Here is a 17,542-nt window from a genome sequence, read left to right on the forward strand (position 1 = left end):
GGCGAGAGGAAGGGAAGAGGAAGATGAGAAGGACAAGGAAAAGGACAAGGACAAGGACAAGGACAAGGACAAGGACAAGGACAAGGACAAGAGGGTTCAAGATCTGGATCAAGATACAGGAGCAAGAACGAGGACTAGGATGGCAGGAGAGAGCGAGAGAGACACAGTCAGCCAGTGAGTGAGTTGTGGCCTACCATGAGGGATCGATTATTGCTGCGTCTGGGCAAGGGGAGCAGCAACTCCAACAAGCATGAATGATTGTGAGATGCTCCTCAGTTGACGCGTTCACTGTGACAGGAGATGAGCGCCGGGAACTCCTTGAACGATCTTCCTCTTCCTGAGCTCTATGCTCACCTCTCGCGATCCGGTGGGTCCCTGGTCTACGTTCGTCGATGATGGCTGCTCTCTAGGGCTCATCACTCGCCTCCTTGAACTGGCTCGGGACGAAGATCTTGGCTTCGATGGCAAACCTGGAGATCTCACATGTCAAGTGACTCTAGGCATGCAGACAGCTTGCCATACCTTGAGTGACTCCCGTTTCTACCAGAGGAATCGCATGCGATGGAGACCAAAGTAATGAGCCGAGCCGAGCTTGTTACTGCAGGCCTTGCTGTGCTGCCTGAGGCTGCAAAGGTCAGTATGTAGACGTTGCAGAAGTCTGAGTGTAGACTGTGAGACATGACTTCCTGTCACGCCTTTGACACAGTTGGCGAGCAGATCTTTGCTCCGAATGTCACGGTGGAACCAAAAGTGCAAGATGGACAGAAAGTGCCCAAGGGAACAGCACTTGCTGTATTAAGAGGGCCATCACACCAAATGCTCCGTCTCGAACGTATTTGCCGAAGTTTCTTGACTTTCCTTCCTTCTCATTCTTGTTAGGGGTCGCTCTCAACATGATCGGGAGACTGAGTGGAATTGCGACTAAAACCAATCAGTTCCATCAGGAGATGATCAAGATGGCTGGACAAGACTGCAGGTCATCAATGGTTCGCAACGCTGTCAGGAGATAACTTTGAAGTAGAGCAAAACTCCTGGACACCCGCAAGACTACTCCAGGTAGAAGATGCCTTATGTGAAGTTCGTCTCTCTGATAGCTGCCGCTCTAAGGCTTGCGTGTGCTTGAAAAGTATGCAGTACGATGCGGGGGAGGATATTGCCATCGTATGGGCTTGCATGAAGCAGGTCAAAACTTCGACCCATCATCATGTACAAGGAAATGGGCTTTAACCGCTGCTTGCAGTGCTGATCAAGGACAACCATATCGCTGGCTTACAGCCTAGTGAAGTTGCAGAGCGTGTGAAGCAAGCCGTCGAGAGGACAAACAAACTGAAGGCAGAAGGAGTGGAGGTCAAGTTCTTCGAGGTAGAAAACTTGGAGCCCTCATCGCAAAGTTTACAATCTGGACCAGGTCGAAGTTGACACCATTGATCAGCTGCGCGCTCTCTTGACATTGCCCGACGGGTCATATAAGATTTGGACCCTTCTCGAACTGACCATGGAGCGGACAGAAGCATCGACTTCATCCTCTGCGACAACTTTACTCCTGACATGCTCGAAATGGTCCTGCCGCTCCGTGCAAGCCGGAATGTGTATGATATGCTGAATGTGCAGGCTGTAAAACTTCGAGATGCATCGGGAAAGAAAATCTTGCTCGAAGCTTCTGGAGGGGTAAACATGAAACGTCAAGGATGGGTTGCTGAGCTCAGGCAGGTAAACATGGAGACGATTGGAGAGATTGCGAAGAGCGGGGTTGACAGGATTAGCGTGAGTGAACAAGATGAGATGGTGCCTTTGCTTCGCTCATTCTCTATGGTGATCAGGTGGGAGGCCTCACACATCAAGCTGTTTCCATCGACGTCGGTTTAGATGCTTGAAACCCCCTTCATCAGCGATGCGTTGTCATTCATCACCATGTAGAGCCTTGATGAACACGATGAAAACATTTACAAGCAGTTCTCCCAATAAAGCAATTAGCACAAAATGAAGGAAACCGACACAAAAATAAAGGAGAAAACAACTGCCCGACAAGCCGACCAACAAATTCTTCCCTTCCACGAAAGGAAGAATTGAAGGACGATCAAGTTCCTAAGTAAGATGTTCTCGGGATCTTAACATATGGAGGGATCAAAAAATGCGCTCTCACTTGCACCTAGCTTTCTCCAGATCTAGAGCTCCCTTGTCTGTATGCTTTGCCTCCCAATGGATTTGCAGCGACTTTTCACTGGGCTGGTCACAAATCAGAAAACAACACATGCAAATCGAAGAGATTATGCAATTAGATCACAATACCTGCTGACAAAGACAGACGTAGCACTTGAAACCACATGCTGCATTCTGTCTTTCAGCTTTTCCAGCGGCTCCGCCGCCACGATTCACATTTGCTTCGAACACCTGGGAACAAATGAAACATTCAGCAACGAAATGCCTCACATCGATTTTGATTCCCCAAGTCTCACCTTCTTTGCAATCTCCTTAGAAGTGTGCTTCGTTGGTTTTGCCTTGCCACCCATCTTCTTGCCAAACCTTGACTAGGCTTTACAGTCAATAAACGCTTGTTGGAATTCCAGAACTGCCCGCCTTTTGAGATCAACCTGAAGGATCTTGATCCTTCTGTGTTTGTCTGACTTAAGAAACGCGAGGGTCTTGCTGCAAGTTGTCCTCCTGGCCTTGTCTTGCTCTCCCTCGTGCGCAAGTCTCTTGCCCTTCCCCACAACCTTTCTCCACCCCCACCCCCACCCCCACCCCTGTTCAGAACAATGACTACCCCCAACATCCTCTGTACCCCCCATGGCCCTCTAAAACTACCCTGTTTGGCTACCCTTCCAAATCACCCACCTCTTCAATCTGGGATCAACCTTGCTTCCCGGATGGTAGTACCCCACCGCCACTCAACCACCTCGCACCCTCTATCCCATACCACAACACCCACCTTTGGACCCATTTGAAGTACCCCCTTCCATTCCGAAGTCTCTGGCTAGTGTCGTCATCACACCCCTCCTTATTACCGCCATCGTTTTTGGTCATCAGGGGTGGGTAATGCGCTCATTGTACTACTTGAAACTCTCAGTTCAAGGCTCCGGGTTGTCAAGCCCGGCCGAGCCAGACAGCCTGAATGACCCCACCCCACCACCCCCCACCCCACCCCCCTAAATAAGTTTCACAACACCGGTATGAATCACGAGAGTACGTGGTATGGGTTGACAAACAAAGGGGTGGGACTGAGATGAACTTCGAATTCCCTGGGTAGGGGTATCGAATGAGGGGTAGGGGTGCAAAAGTGAAAGGAGAATTGTAAGTAAAAATACGGGTGATCAAGTCAATGTGGGGGTGTGTCATCATTGCAGGGGGTAGGGGGCTCTCGGGGATACACCAAGGAGGGAACCAGGGAGGGTGGGTGTCTGGAGGCGAGAGGGACTACGATGGCCGCGAGTTTGGGAAGAATTCCTACGACGACGATGATGAAGCTGACGGGAATGGTGATCATGTTGTTCATCGCATCTCAGCCTGTCCTGTCAAAGTCGGTAAGATACAACCCCGAAGCATCAAGAGAAGGGGAGCCGATGTATGTCAACTGCATCGTATAATCAGACTGAAATTTCGGACATCATGATGTAGGCGTCGTAAGGTTCTTGAGTTCAGTAGCATAGAAAAGTACTAGTGAGCGAGGAACATTTGATGTATATGTGAAGTTAAGATAGAGAAAACGACAGTTAGGGCAGTACCAAACAAGAGAGAAGAGCTTCCTGTGTTGGAGCTGTAATGGGGGCCGACACGTTTCGTCGCGCCACAGCAACTAGCATGATGAGCATGCCTTAGGTATGAAAGAGTGGAGTGAAGCCTAGCCAGATATGACATTCTTTCACACAATGTCAAAAACGTCGTTGTGCTATTGTAGTCTTCGATTTGAGCCTGTGATATCTGTTTGACGTTAAATACCTTGGTGTAGACTCTCGGCAAGCTTGATGAATTCCTCGAGGACAATTCCATGGCTGGGTGCTTATTATTGATTTCCCGAATGATATCTTATTGACCACATATCTTGGTAGGACTTGTGCGAACGGTGTCTGCACTGTTCATGGTCCTGCCGGAACAGGAGAATACTCCGAAATTTTTGAGCAGTTCGTTCCTGAATTCTTTGCTGGGGCACAGGTTGCCAATCTCTTTTGGTTCCTTTTAGCTGTATTCCGATCATTTTGATGGCAGGACATGACAGGATTGATGGAAGCTGCTAAGAATGCAGGAACGAGTGGAGATTACAAGCAGATCCAGAAGTTGGCAGGTGCCCTTGTCCGTGCGTTATGAGATTGTCACGCTTATATTTGAAAATCAGAAAAGTATCAGAAGGATTCCCAAGACAGGATGAATCCGTGAGTTTTGAACAAGAAACTATGCTCCCTGCTGATCATCATCCATCAGGTACATCTCACAAATCTACGACCAGTTTGTGTCTCCCAAGGCTCCTGGTGTTGACCCAGAGATTGCCAGAGCCATGATCAAGGTACTCTACAGCTCTCGTCTCCTCGTCTCCTTGGTATTTCGTGTCCTGATCGTGAATGGTTGCATTTCAGGAGTTCCTCATCGCCTGTCAGCGCCATATGCCCCTCCTTGCCAAGCAGTCCATGAACGCTGGAATGAAGCTTGGTGCTATGATGCAAGGAGGTGGATGTCTTTCTATTCGTCTAATGTCTCCCATAAAGCCTTGAGCAGGAGATGCCAACCCTGCCTTGCTCGCTCAGATGGAGGAGGGCATGAAGGGATATCTCCCACAGGTCACGTTTTGCCTTTTTCGGTCTGGTTGCACGGAAGGTTGAAGTCCTCAATCTGCAGGTCACTAAGACCATGTCCGGAGTTCTTGTCGAGCTTCTTGCAAGGAGTGACAAGATGGCTGATGACATTTTCGAGGTATGTTTTTGAAATTCAATGGGTGTGGCCTGTCGCCATGATGATTGAATTTCTCGCAATCAATTATTGCTTCGTTTACTGATGGAACAGGCCATGGACGGTGATCTCATATAATTGCCGTTTCTTTTCGGTGTTGAATGATTGCTTAGGTGACAAGGATGGAATCGTTACACGCAAGGAGTTCGAGAAGGATTTCCTCACCGCCATGCAGCAGATTGTGAACATGCAAGCTCTCGCTCAGACGGCGCAACAAGTCATGTCTCAAATCAGCGACAAGGACCTTGAGCAGCTGCGAGGAATGATTGATCCGGACATGCTCAAGCAGTTCAGTCAGATGGACCCTGACACCTTGCTAGATCAGCTCAAGGAGGTGATTACTTCACTCCTATGGCGTTTCAATGCTTCCTTAACCTTTATCTTCAGTTGGGCAAGGCAGGTTTGCCTGGCATGGGCGGCATGGGCGGCATGGGCGGCATGGGCGGCATGGGCGGCATGGGCGGCATGGGCGGCATGGGCGGTGGTCTTGGAGGAAAGCGCAATGGTAGAGCCAACACCTTCGGAAGATTTGCATAATCTTCTCATGTTACGTGAGTGAATGAGTGCAAGAGATTGTCGTATATTGCAATATGATCGAATGCTGCACACCTTTCCCTGCTTCCTGACATCACCATCATATACTTAGCCTTCTAAGATTGTCCGTTTTGAATGTTCCTTCCAACTTCCCAAAAACGATGGTGTGAAAGTCTTACACTGCTCATGCTCAATAGGCTTTTGTCTGCTTTCCTGGTCAAATAGAAGAAGAACACATACAGACAGGATGAAAGAATGACTCAAACATACACATCAACCACCCAACGTAGTTCGCGGATACGCATGGGGCCATTCCAGTAATCAAAATACAATTTATTTAGTTCGTGTACATTCACGTCAACAAAAGTACTGGAAACAAAATACAAAACTGATCGTCTAGATCGCAGTACGATCGGAGGGACTGACGAGAAAAATCTCAACTGCCGATGCATACGGGGAAATGCTCCAAACCAGTTCGATGGGTTAAAAACAACGCCTCAACCACAATAAAGAATAATCCTCCATGAATTTCTGAGGAAATTCTTGACATTCATGAAGAAGAAGGGCGACGGACAGGCGGCAGCACCTCCTTGCCTACCACCACCTTACCGGCCGCAAGCTCGTGCCCTTGGTAGCATATCCTCATGGTCGTCGCATAACTGTTGTCATCCTTCGCCCATGAAGTCCACTCCTTGGGTACAAGAGGAAGCTTTCCCTGGCTCCTTTCAAGCAGGAAGCCCGCAGCAAACGACCAGCAAGCCGTCGAAAGAATCTGTTTCGCGCTATTGCTCCATACTGCCATGACCACAAAACTTCTTTATGAATGTCACTCGCACCCACCCTTTATATACCCGAAGAAGTACCCCCACCCCATCCTCGTTAAAGGACCCATCTTCTTACCCCACCCTCACGTTCCTGAAAAATGCACCACTTTAGCAAGTACAGCACATGCAGTCGGTCGCTGTACCCCTACCCTCTCTCTACCGTGGTGAACACCCCACCCTCACGTGTTATCTCCGAACCCTCACTCCCCAACTTCAAAATCCTGCAAACCCTCGTGACAGGACCCCACCCTTCAATGGCCCGGCCGAATGTGACCACCCACACACAGGGAAATCTCAAATCACCCTTTTAAAACAGACCACATCTTCGCCTATTCAAATGACCCACCCTGTTGTAGAACCCTGTAAAGATAAAGCACCCCACCCTATCCTCTCTATGGGAGGATTGGCCCTCACCCCACCCCTTCCTACAAATGATTGTTCACCCGAATGCAGGTGAAATCCACCCCTGCATTCCAGTGTCAAAATACCCTACCAGCGATCGCCTCTCCTCAACTGAGATATCTTGAGTAATAATAAAAGAGGCGACCCGCCCTCGTACTCCCCAGAGAAAAACGGAGGGTAGGGGTAGGCAATAAGAGAACGGCCAAGGGTGACGAGGACTTTTTATTCCTAGGGTAGCATACCACCCCACAGGTAATCCACATACTACGGGTCATTGAGTGGCTTTTGAATGAGAATGGGGTGGTTCATAGCTCCCCATCCCCACAAGGAGGTGCGGGGTCAGACACGAGCTAGGCGATCCTTGAAAAATATTTTTGAATTGCTGGTACAAATTTAGATGGTAGTCAAATGTATGCAAGTACAAGATAAAATCAATTAGTGGATATAAACAGTTAAAAACTATAAAACCTCTAAAACGCAACAGCTTTCTACCTAAGTCCAACACAACAACATTATAAGATAAGATTGTTATTAAAACAAAAGAAGCTTTGAGTAAAAAGTTCATCAAGCAGGAATAAAAATATTTTGATCTTATAATTGAGTATTTACATTTAGGCGGCTTCCGAGTCAGCGGCCCGGGCGGCCGCGCAGGCCCCGGGCCCGGCGGCCCAAACTTCCAACTGAGGGGGCTCCGACCGCGGCCGGCCGGCGCCGCGGCGGTGGCCTCACCCACGGCCGGCCAACTGACCACTTAAAGTGGCCCAGGACTCCGCGCTCCGAGGCTCAGTGTGACTCGTGCAGTCAAAGTTGTTAGCAGTCACAGACGGTGCCGCACTCTGTCCGCGTGTGACCGCGGCCCAGTGCCGGAACTTCTTGGGCCTTGAGCCCCGCCGCGGCAACTTTGTCTTTTAGTTCGGGGCTGAGGTCACCGGTGGTCAACTTGCCAAGCAAAAGTGTGGTTGAAGGACCGGTAGTAGACCTTCACTCAGCTAAAAGTGTTTGGACCGTTCAGCTAAAAAGTGACTAATTTTTTCTTTTTAAAGGCCCAACCCACCTGAACCTACCCACCCCTGCTGATGAATGGAAAATGTAGGGAGAAACAGGGGTTGGTCTTGTACACGAAATGTTCCTCAGGGTGGGTGAGACGTGCTGAGCAGTAAATTTGAAATTGATAGCTAAGGGTGTGAGCTATGGAGTTTCTGACCGTATCCCACTTAACAAATGGGCCATCTAGGGAGTCAGAGATGTACTGCTTGATCCTGTTTTGAGAGTTGCTCGGAGAGGAGGTAGTGGTGGCTTTCTGTTGGGGACCAATCTGGCGGTGAGAGATTTTTGCCAGCATGGCAATGTAGTGCAGGAGTGTAGACTAGTCATCGTGAGACTTGGTTGTGCATTCGTTCTGATATGAACCTCTGTCCAAATTTATGTCACAATAGATAGTTACAGTCGTGTTGCATCAATTCAACACGCCACCAGCATTGTTTATACTTCATTTGTGGCCTATTTTGGCGCTAGATTTTTAGTAACTCAACAACAAACTAGTCTTTTCGTTTGAAGACGTAGGGCATTTTGAACCCAAACTAAGACGATAGATCATCTACCTTCGCTACAAGTTTGCGATCTGTCATGATCTTCTCTTTATTTTTATCGACGTGGTCGTAGTGTTTCTTCCTTTTTACTTGTGTGTTCATTTTTGTTTATCGCTGGACATATGAGAATGACGTCGAATTCATGAGTGTCACAACTTTTCTATTTCTGAGACAATTTTATTCTTTTCGATGTGATAGAAGGTTGCAAGCCCATGATCTTACACAAACTTGGGAGTACTGTGACACAAAACTCCGCTTTGCAGAATTGCAATGACAGGAAAATACCTCTTTGACAGTTTTTCACAGGTTGTATGCAACCAAGATGTTGAGCTTATGGCGATCAAGATTCTTTCTTGCGGTTTGGGTCCTCATTCCGGCGCTTGTGTCCGCGACTTGGGATTGTCCAGATCACGCAAGGAAGGCAGATCCAAGAGCCCCTGATGACGTCGCTTATTGCTTCTGCGAACCCGGATATTTTGGAGACTTGCTTCTACCTGGTTCTTCTTGCCAGCCATGCCCCGGAAATTCTTCATACTTTGGTAATGATACATTGACGATCGGTGCATGCCAATGTGATAGCTACTTCTATGGCGATCTCGTTGCGAACGGCAGCTGTACACCCTGCCCTCGTGGACTTTTCTCGATGCCAGGCAGCAAAAGCATTGGAGAATGTATGTGTCTAAAGATCATGGAGATGCAAACATATACTAATCAGTCGAGTCAATGTGTGTGTCCAAGAAATTATTTCCATAACCAAGAAACAAACAAAGAAGCAGTGGAGTTGACATACGAGCCACAGTCAAGCTCTGGAAACGCGATCGAATTAATACAAAGATCCCATCCAGCAATGATAATAGCCGCAACAAGAATCATAACAACTAAACTGACGGCAACTGGATCAGCAATGTACGGAACAAACTTCTACCTCCGAGCCGAGGACGACCTAGGAGTCTTCGACATCTGGTCGGACTCCGGGACGTACGTGAACCTCCCTCAGGGCGTGCTGTACCTGCCACGCGGACGAGGAGCCGGGCTGAAGCGGCTCTTCCTGGACTCATACCCGTATCAGTCTTGGTCCTTCCATGGGGTGTACGGGAGCGTCGCGGTCCAGGCCAGGCGAGTCTGCGTAGCCTGTCCCGAGGGGACGTACTCGCTAGCAGGAGACTCGAGCTGTAGGCCTTGCCCGGGTAACTCTACTGCTCTACGTAACCTGACAGGGTCTAACGCGACGGGCTGCGTCTGCAAGCTAGGCTACCGCGAAGACCGGTCGGGAGGGAAGCTGAGCTGTGTAGCGTGTCCGGCGGGGGCGCGAGCAGGAGTCGGGTCGGAGGAGTGTCGGTGCTGGGGCGGGATGGTCGAGACGCGAGGAGCCGGCGGGGAGCTTGTAGGGTGCGGGTGCCCCGCGGGTACAGAGGCGGGGAGGAGCTTCGCAGACTGGAATAAGTACGCGGGAGTCGTATACGCCAGCCCCTACATGTCGTACTCGTACATGTCCGAGGAGCTCGTGCTGGAGTCGCTAGCGGCAGACATGGCCAGACTGATACAGGACGCCGGGGAGCTAGAGGGCCTGGTCAACAGCAGCAAGCCGATCCCTTACATGGTGTTGCCGCAGCAGTCGTACTGGTACTACCCGTCGTACATGCAGGACATAGCGGCGATATCCAACTACACGATGAGAGGAGGGACGCTGGTGACGATGGGCGACGGGGTACAGGACCTGCTGGCGCAGGCCTTCGGGATAGCAAGGCCGGCGCTGTCTTGGACTTCGTCGGAAGCTCGGCTCAACAACGCGAGCGCAGCAGGGACGGCGTTCGAGGGGGGCCCGAGCTCGCTGTCGTACTGGTACGCTGTACGCTGGCCACTGTCGGGGCTGCCGCCGGGCGCAAGGAGCATGTACGACGACGGGTGGTACTCGTCGGCGGTAGTGATGAGGGTAGGGAGGGGTCAGGTAGTGTGGCTGGCGTACGACGACGGGCTGGCGTCGACGGGGGCGTGGCAGGAGGTACTGAGGCGGGCGGTGGAGGCCGGGGGCCCCTGCGAGTCATGCGGGGCAGGGACGTACCGGAGCGAGTCGGAGCAGAGCTGCACGGCGTGTCCAGGGAACTCGACGTCAGAGATCGGGTCGAGGTCCATGGAGGAGTGCGAGTGCAAGGCGGGGTACTACGGAGAGGCTCGGAGGAACGGAGGGAAGGGTTGCCAGGCTTGTCCGCCGGGCGCCTACTCCCCGAGGGGAAGCCGCAACGCTAGCAGCTGCCGATGCTCGGCAGGGACGACGTGGTTAGGGAGTGTCAACGGGTCGGCGCTGGCATGCCTGTGTCCGGATAATCATTACGGCCCGGTGGAGCATAGCACGGGGATCGACGTGACCTTGTATCCTGCGACGTCGGACGACAACATGATCAGCTTCAGAGACGCCGGGGGCAGGACTTGGCTACAGACAGAGCTGGTAGAGTCGATCGACACAAGGAGGCTGCAGGGCTTCGGTCACTCTCACTCGGGCACACCGATCGACTTCTACCTCCGAGCCGAGGACGACCTAGGAGTCTTCGACATCTGGTCGGACTCCGGGACGTACGTGAACCTCCCTCAGGGCGTGCTGTACCTGCCACGCGGACGAGGAGCCGGGCTGAAGCGGCTCTTCCTGGACTCATACCCGTATCAGTCTTGGTCCTTCCATGGGGTGTACGGGAGCGTCGCGGTCCAGGCCAGGCGAGTCTGCGTAGCCTGTCCCGAGGGGACGTACTCGCTAGCAGGAGACTCGAGCTGTAGGCCTTGCCCGGGTAACTCTACTGCTCTACGTAACCTGACAGGGTCTAACGCGACGGGCTGCGTCTGCAAGCTAGGCTACCGCGAAGACCGGTCGGGAGGGAAGCTGAGCTGTGTAGCGTGTCCGGCGGGGGCGCGAGCAGGAGTCGGGTCGGAGGAGTGTCGGTGCTGGGGCGGGATGGTCGAGACGCGAGGAGCCGGCGGGGAGCTTGTAGGGTGCGGGTGCCCCGCGGGTACAGAGGCGGGGAGGAGCTTCGCAGACTGGAATAAGTACGCGGGAGTCGTATACGCCAGCCCCTACATGTCGTACTCGTACATGTCCGAGGAGCTCGTGCTGGAGTCGCTAGCGGCAGACATGGCCAGACTGATACAGGACGCCGGGGAGCTAGAGGGCCTGGTCAACAGCAGCAAGCCGATCCCTTACATGGTGTTGCCGCAGCAGTCGTACTGGTACTACCCGTCGTACATGCAGGACATAGCGGCGATATCCAACTACACGATGAGAGGAGGGACGCTGGTGACGATGGGCGACGGAGTGCAGGACCTGCTGGCGCAGGCCTTCGGGATAGCAAGGCCGGCGCTGTCTTGGACTTCGTCGGAAGCTCGGCTCAACAACGCGAGCGCAGCAGGGACGGCGTTCGAGGGGGGCCCGAGCTCGCTGTCGTACTGGTACGCTGTACGCTGGCCACTGTCGGGGCTGCCGCCGGGCGCAAGGAGCATGTACGACGACGGGTGGTACTCGTCGGCGGTAGTGATGAGGGTAGGGAGGGGTCAGGTAGTGTGGCTGGCGTACGACGACGGGCTGGCGTCGACGGGGGCGTGGCAGGAGGTACTGAGGCGGGCGGTGGAGGCCGGGGGCCCCTGCGAGTCATGCGGGGCAGGGACGTACCGGAGCGAGTCGGAGCAGAGCTGCACGGCGTGTCCAGGGAACTCGACGTCAGAGATCGGGTCGAGGTCCATGGAGGAGTGCGAGTGCAAGGCGGGGTACTACGGAGAGGCTCGGAGGAACGGAGGGAAGGGTTGCCAGGCTTGTCCTAGTAATTCTGTCTTGAGTAATCGATCAGGGCTTTTATCTCTTTCGGATTGTTTGTGTGCTTCTGGATACTATATGGATCTTGTCACGTTTCAAGGCTGCATAGCCTGTCCGTTGGGCTCGGATTCGTTAGTTGGTGGAATTGGGATGGAAAGTTGTACATGTGTTTCTGGTTTTGTTCCTTCAAGGAGTGGCAATGGATCTTTGAAATGTGACTGTCCACGAGGATTTGTTGAATCCAGATATGGTGGGGGAAATGAGCATTTTCGGGAGTTATCTATTTATCCAGACAAGGCTGATGGGAACATCATTGTCTTTGATCTTAATCAACCATCGACAGATCAAATCCTGCGTTCAATTTCAACTACATCCTTGTCCGGCATTGCCCATTCACATTCACTTCTTCCGGTTTCCATTTCACTGGTAGTCTATGACAGGTCTGGGAGACACCTGGTATGGAACAAAACAATCACGTGGACCAAAATCCCTCAGATTGAAATTGAACTGATAAACGCTAATGAATGGAGATGGAATGTAAAGCGAATTCAAATGGAAAGTTACCCACCACAAACTGACACATTCCATAGAGTTCAAGGCATTTTAAACCTGAGAATGTCTGAAATGTGCAGCCCTTGCGAAGAGGGATCATATTCTTTCCCTGGCGACAAACATTGTAGCATCTGCCCAACAAACACAACAACGATTCCGGCGTGGGCAGGGTCTAACGCGACGGGCTGCGTCTGCAAGCTAGGCTACCGCGAAGACCGGTCGGGAGGGAAGCTGAGCTGTGTAGCGTGTCCGGCGGGGGCGCGAGCAGGAGTCGGGTCGGAGGAGTGTCGGTGCTGGGGCGGGATGGTCGAGTCGCGAGGAGCCGGCGGGGAGCTTGTAGGGTGCGGGTGCCCCGCGGGTACAGAGGCGGGGAGGAGCTTCGCAGACTGGAATAAGTACGCGGGAGTCGTATACGCCAGCCCCTACATGTCGTACTCGTACATGTCCGAGGAGCTCGTGCTGGAGTCGCTAGCGGCAGACATGGCCAGACTGATACAGGACGCCGGGGAGCTAGAGGGCCTGGTCAACAGCAGCAAGCCGATCCCTTACATGGTGTTGCCGCAGCAGTCGTACTGGTACTACCCGTCGTACATGCAGGACATAGCGGCGATATCCAACTACACGATGAGAGGAGGGACGCTGGTGACGATGGGCGACGGGGTACAGGACCTGCTGGCGCAGGCCTTCGGGATAGCAAGGCCGGCGCTGTCTTGGACTTCGTCGGAAGCTCGGCTCAACAACGCGAGCGCAGCAGGGACGGCGTTCGAGGGGGGCCCGAGCTCGCTGTCGTACTGGAACGCTGTACGCTGGCCACTGTCGGGGCTGCCGCCGGGCGCAAGGAGCATGTACGACGACGGGTGGTACTCGTCGGCGGTAGTGATGAGGGTAGGGAGGGGTCAGGTAGTGTGGCTGGCGTACGACGACGGGCTGGCGTCGACGGGGGCGTGGCAGGAGGTACTGAGGCGGGCGGTGGAGGCCGGGGGCCCCTGCGAGTCATGCGGGGCAGGGACGTACCGGAGCGAGTCGGAGCAGAGCTGCACGGCGTGTCCAGGGAACTCGACGTCAGAGATCGGGTCGAGGTCCATGGAGGAGTGCGAGTGCAAGGCGGGGTACTACGGAGAGGCTCGGAGGAACGGAGGGAAGGGTTGCCAGGCTTGTCCTCCGGGCGCCTACTCCCCGAGGGGAAGCCGCAACGCTAGCAGCTGCCGATGCTCGGCAGGGACGACGTGGTTAGGGAGTGTCAACGGGTCGGCGCTGGCATGCCTGTGTCCGGATAATCATTACGGCCCGGTGGAGCATAGCACGGGGATCGACGTGACCTTGTATCCTGCGACGTCGGACGACGACATGATCAGCTTCAGAGACGCCGGGGGCAGGACTTGGCTACAGACAGAGCTGGTAGAGTCGATCGACACAAGGAGGCTGCAGGGCTTCGGTCACTCTCACTCGGGCACACCGATCGACTTCTACCTCCGAGCCGAGGACGACCTAGGAGTCTTCGACATCTGGTCGGACTCCGGGACGTACGTGAACCTCCCTCAGGGCGTGCTGTACCTGCCACGCGGACGAGGAGCCGGGCTGAAGCGGCTCTTCCTGGACTCATACCCGTATCAGTATTTGTCCTTCCATGGGGTGTACGGGAGCGTCGCGGTCCAGGCCAGGCGAGTCTGCGTAGCCTGTCCCGAGGGGACGTACTCGCTAGCAGGAGACTCGAGCTGTAGGCCTTGCCCGGGTAACTCTACTGCTCTACGTAACCTGACAGGGTCTAACGCGACGGGCTGCGTCTGCAAGCTAGGCTACCGCGAAGACCGGTCGGGAGGGAAGCTGAGCTGTGTAGCGTGTCCGGCGGGGGCGCGAGCAGGAGTCGGGTCGGAGGAGTGTCGGTGCTGGGGCGGGATGGTCGAGACGCGAGGAGCCGGCGGGGAGCTTGTAGGGTGCGGGTGCCCCGCGGGTACAGAGGCGGGGAGGAGCTTCGCAGACTGGAATAAGTACGCGGGAGTCGTATACGCCAGCCCCTACATGTCGTACTCGTACATGTCCGAGGAGCTCGTGCTGGAGTCGCTAGCGGCAGACATGGCCAGACTGATACAGGACGCCGGGGAGCTAGAGGGCCTGGTCAACAGCAGCAAGCCGATCCCTTACATGGTGTTGCCGCAGCAGTCGTACTGGTACTACCCGTCGTACATGCAGGACATAGCGGCGATATCCAACTACACGATGAGAGGAGGGACGCTGGTGACGATGGGCGACGGGGTACAGGACCTGCTGGCGCAGGCCTTCGGGATAGCAAGGCCGGCGCTGTCTTGGACTTCGTCGGAAGCTCGGCTCAACAACGCGAGCGCAGCAGGGACGGCGTTCGAGGGGGGCCCGAGCTCGCTGTCGTACTGGTACGCTGTACGCTGGCCACTGTCGGGGCTGCCGCCGGGCGCAAGGAGCATGTACGACGACGGGTGGTACTCGTCGGCGGTAGTGATGAGGGTAGGGAGGGGTCAGGTAGTGTGGCTGGCGTACGACGACGGGCTGGCGTCGACGGGGGCGTGGCAGGAGGTACTGAGGCGGGCGGTGGAGGCCGGGGGCCCCTGCGAGTCATGCGGGGCGGGGACGTACCGGAGCGAGTCGGAGCAGAGCTGCACGGCGTGTCCAGGGAACTCGACGTCAGAGATCGGGTCGAGGTCCGTGGAGGAGTGCGAGTGCAAGGCGGGCTACTACGGAGAGGCTCGGAGGAACGGAGGGAAGGGTTGCCAGGCTTGTCCGCCGGGCGCCTACTCCCCGAGGGGAAGCCGCAACGCTAGCAGCTGCCGATGCTCGGCAGGGACGACGTGGTTAGGGAGTGTCAACGGGTCGGCGCTGGCATGCCTGTGTCCGGATAATCACTACGGCCCGGTGGAGCATAGCACGGGGATCGACGTGACCTTGTATCCTGCGACGTCGGACGACGACATGATCAGCTTCAGAGACGCCGGGGGCAGGACTTGGCTACAGACAGAGCTGGTAGAGTCGATCGACACAAGGAGGCTGCAGGGCTTCGGTCACTCTCACTCGGGCACACCGATCGACTTCTACCTCCGAGCCGAGGACGACCTAGGAGTCTTCGACATCTGGTCGGACTCCGGGACGTACGTGAACCTCCCTCAGGGCGTGCTGTACCTGCCACGCGGACGAGGAGCCGGGCTGAAGCGGCTCTTCCTGGACTCATACCCGTATCAGTCTTGGTCCTTCCATGGGGTGTACGGGAGCGTCGCGGTCCAGGCCAGGCGAGTCTGCGTAGCCTGTCCCGAGGGGACGTACTCGCTAGCAGGAGACTCGAGCTGTAGGCCTTGCCCGGGTAACTCTACTGCTCTACGTAACCTGACAGGGTCTAACGCGACGGGCTGCGTCTGCAAGCTAGGCTACCGCGAAGACCGGTCGGGAGGGAAGCTGAGCTGTGTAGCGTGTCCGGCGGGGGCGCGAGCAGGAGTCGGGTCGGAGGAGTGTCGGTGCTGGGGCGGGATGGTCGAGACGCGAGGAGCCGGCGGGGAGCTTGTAGGGTGCGGGTGCCCCGCGGGTACAGAGGCGGGGAGGAGCTTCGCAGACTGGAATAAGTACGCGGGAGTCGTATACGCCAGCCCCTACATGTCGTACTCGTACATGTCCGAGGAGCTCGTGCTGGAGTCGCTAGCGGCAGACATGGCCAGACTGATACAGGACGCCGGGGAGCTAGAGGGCCTGGTCAACAGCAGCAAGCCGATCCCTTACATGGTGTTGCCGCAGCAGTCGTACTGGTACTACCCGTCGTACATGCAGGACATAGCGGCGATATCCAACTACACGATGAGAGGAGGGACGCTGGTGACGATGGGCGACGGGGTACAGGACCTGCTGGCGCAGGCCTTCGGGATAGCAAGGCCGGCGCTGTCTTGGACTTCGTCGGAAGCTCGGCTCAACAACGCGAGCGCAGCAGGGACGGCGTTCGAGGGGGGCCCGAGCTCGCTGTCGTACTGGTACGCTGTACGCTGGCCACTGTCGGGGCTGCCGCCGGGCGCAAGGAGCATGTACGACGACGGGTGGTACTCGTCGGCGGTAGTGATGAGGGTAGGGAGGGGTCAGGTAGTGTGGCTGGCGTACGACGACGGGCTGGCGTCGACGGGGGCGTGGCAGGAGGTACTGAGGCGGGCGGTGGAGGCCGGGGGCCCCTGCGAGTCATGCGGGGCGGGGACGTACCGGAGCGAGTCGGAGCAGAGCTGCACGGCGTGTCCAGGGAACTCGACGTCAGAGATCGGGTCGAGGTCCGTGGAGGAGTGCGAGTGCAAGGCGGGCTACTACGGAGAGGCTCGGAGGAACGGAGGGAAGGGTTGCCAGGCTTGTCCGCCGGGCGCCTACTCCCCGAGGGGAAGCCGCAACGCTAGCAGCTGCCGATGCTCGGCAGGGACGACGTGGTTAGGGAGTGTCAACGGGTCGGCGCTGGCATGCCTGTGTCCGGATAATCACTACGGCCCGGTGGAGCATAGCACGGGGATCGACGTGACCTTGTATCCTGCGACGTCGGACGACGACATGATCAGCTTCAGAGACGCCGGGGGCAGGACTTGGCTACAGACAGAGCTGGTAGAGTCGATCGACACAAGGAGGCTGCAGGGCTTCGGTCACTCTCACTCGGGCACACCGATCGACTTCTACCTCCGAGCCGAGGACGACCTAGGAGTCTTCGACATCTGGTCGGACTCCGGGACGTACGTGAACCTCCCTCAGGGCGTGCTGTACCTGCCACGCGGACGAGGAGCCGGGCTGAAGCGGCTCTTCCTGGACTCATACCCGTATCAGTCTTGGTCCTTCCATGGGGTGTACGGGAGCGTCGCGGTCCAGGCCAGGCGAGTCTGCGTAGCCTGTCCCGAGGGGACGTACTCGCTAGCAGGAGACTCGAGCTGTAG

At 55.3% G+C, this 17,542-nt stretch overlaps 5 protein-coding genes across 5 annotated transcripts; 3 read left to right on the forward strand and 2 right to left on the reverse strand.

Annotated features, from left to right (window-relative positions):
* Positions 1–294: 294 nt before the first annotated feature.
* GUITHDRAFT_151665 (hypothetical protein) lies at positions 295–1,538 on the forward strand (the record flags this gene model as incomplete). Its single annotated transcript, XM_005835633.1, has 10 exons — positions 295–367; positions 411–500; positions 548–633; positions 718–832; positions 880–976; positions 1,022–1,056; positions 1,108–1,182; positions 1,241–1,362; positions 1,409–1,462; positions 1,509–1,538. Coding segments are annotated over exons 1-8 (605 nt in total), but the record flags the coding sequence as incomplete, so codon positions are not given.
* A 389-nt stretch (positions 1,539–1,927) lies between these two features.
* GUITHDRAFT_93533 (hypothetical protein) lies at positions 1,928–2,676 on the reverse strand. The gene is made up of 3 exons (XM_005835634.1): positions 2,457–2,676; positions 2,290–2,391; positions 1,928–2,226 (listed from the first exon to the last, which is right to left on the reverse strand). Exons 1-3 carry the CDS (start codon positions 2,508–2,510, stop codon positions 2,140–2,142), a joined length of 243 nt encoding a protein of 80 aa, XP_005835691.1. The 5' UTR covers positions 2,511–2,676; the 3' UTR covers positions 1,928–2,139.
* A 735-nt stretch (positions 2,677–3,411) lies between these two features.
* GUITHDRAFT_162287 (hypothetical protein) lies at positions 3,412–5,518 on the forward strand. The gene is made up of 12 exons (XM_005835635.1): positions 3,412–3,521; positions 3,947–3,993; positions 4,047–4,149; positions 4,204–4,279; positions 4,331–4,367; positions 4,417–4,498; positions 4,569–4,659; positions 4,708–4,769; positions 4,828–4,902; positions 4,993–5,002; positions 5,052–5,272; positions 5,326–5,518. The coding sequence occupies exons 1-12, from the start codon at positions 3,420–3,422 to the stop codon at positions 5,473–5,475; spliced, it is 1,056 nt and encodes a 351-aa protein (XP_005835692.1). The 5' UTR covers positions 3,412–3,419; the 3' UTR covers positions 5,476–5,518.
* A 273-nt stretch (positions 5,519–5,791) lies between these two features.
* On the reverse strand, positions 5,792–6,277 carry GUITHDRAFT_151668 (hypothetical protein; the record flags this gene model as incomplete). Its single annotated transcript, XM_005835636.1, has 1 exon — positions 5,792–6,277. The coding sequence occupies one exon, from the start codon at positions 6,272–6,274 to the stop codon at positions 6,023–6,025; it is 252 nt and encodes an 83-aa protein (XP_005835693.1). The 3' UTR covers positions 5,792–6,022.
* A 2,332-nt stretch (positions 6,278–8,609) lies between these two features.
* Positions 8,610–17,108, forward strand: GUITHDRAFT_68372 (hypothetical protein; the record flags this gene model as incomplete). The annotated part of the gene is made up of 6 exons (XM_005835637.1): positions 8,610–8,859; positions 10,387–10,582; positions 12,008–12,098; positions 13,629–13,949; positions 15,204–15,475; positions 16,901–17,108. Coding segments are annotated over 6 exons (1,338 nt in total), but the record flags the coding sequence as incomplete, so codon positions are not given.
* Between the last annotated feature and the right edge of the window lie 434 nt (positions 17,109–17,542).

The sequence above is a fragment of the Guillardia theta genome, assembly GCF_000315625.1.
Source record: "Guillardia theta CCMP2712 unplaced genomic scaffold GUITHscaffold_20, whole genome shotgun sequence".
In the NCBI taxonomy this organism is placed as follows: Eukaryota; class Cryptophyceae; order Pyrenomonadales; family Geminigeraceae; genus Guillardia; species Guillardia theta.

Coding starts and splice junctions, on each gene's coding strand:
- GUITHDRAFT_93533 (XM_005835634.1), bottom strand. CDS start 2,510: ATGGGTGGCAAGGCAAAACCAACGAAGCACACTTCTAAGGAGATTGCA. Junction 2,392..2,456: donor CTAAGGAGATTGCAAAGAAG/GTGAGACTTGGG, acceptor ATTTGTTCCCAG/GTGTTCGAAGCAAATGTGAA. Junction 2,227..2,289: donor ACGTCTGTCTTTGTCAGCAG/GTATTGTGATCT, acceptor ATTTGTGACCAG/CCCAGTGAAAAGTCGCTGCA.
- GUITHDRAFT_162287 (XM_005835635.1), top strand. CDS start 3,420: ATGGCCGCGAGTTTGGGAAGAATTCCTACGACGACGATGATGAAGCTG. Junction 4,280..4,330: donor GCAGATCCAGAAGTTGGCAG/GTGCCCTTGTCC, acceptor TTTGAAAATCAG/AAAAGTATCAGAAGGATTCC. Junction 4,660..4,707: donor TGGTGCTATGATGCAAGGAG/GTGGATGTCTTT, acceptor AGCCTTGAGCAG/GAGATGCCAACCCTGCCTTG.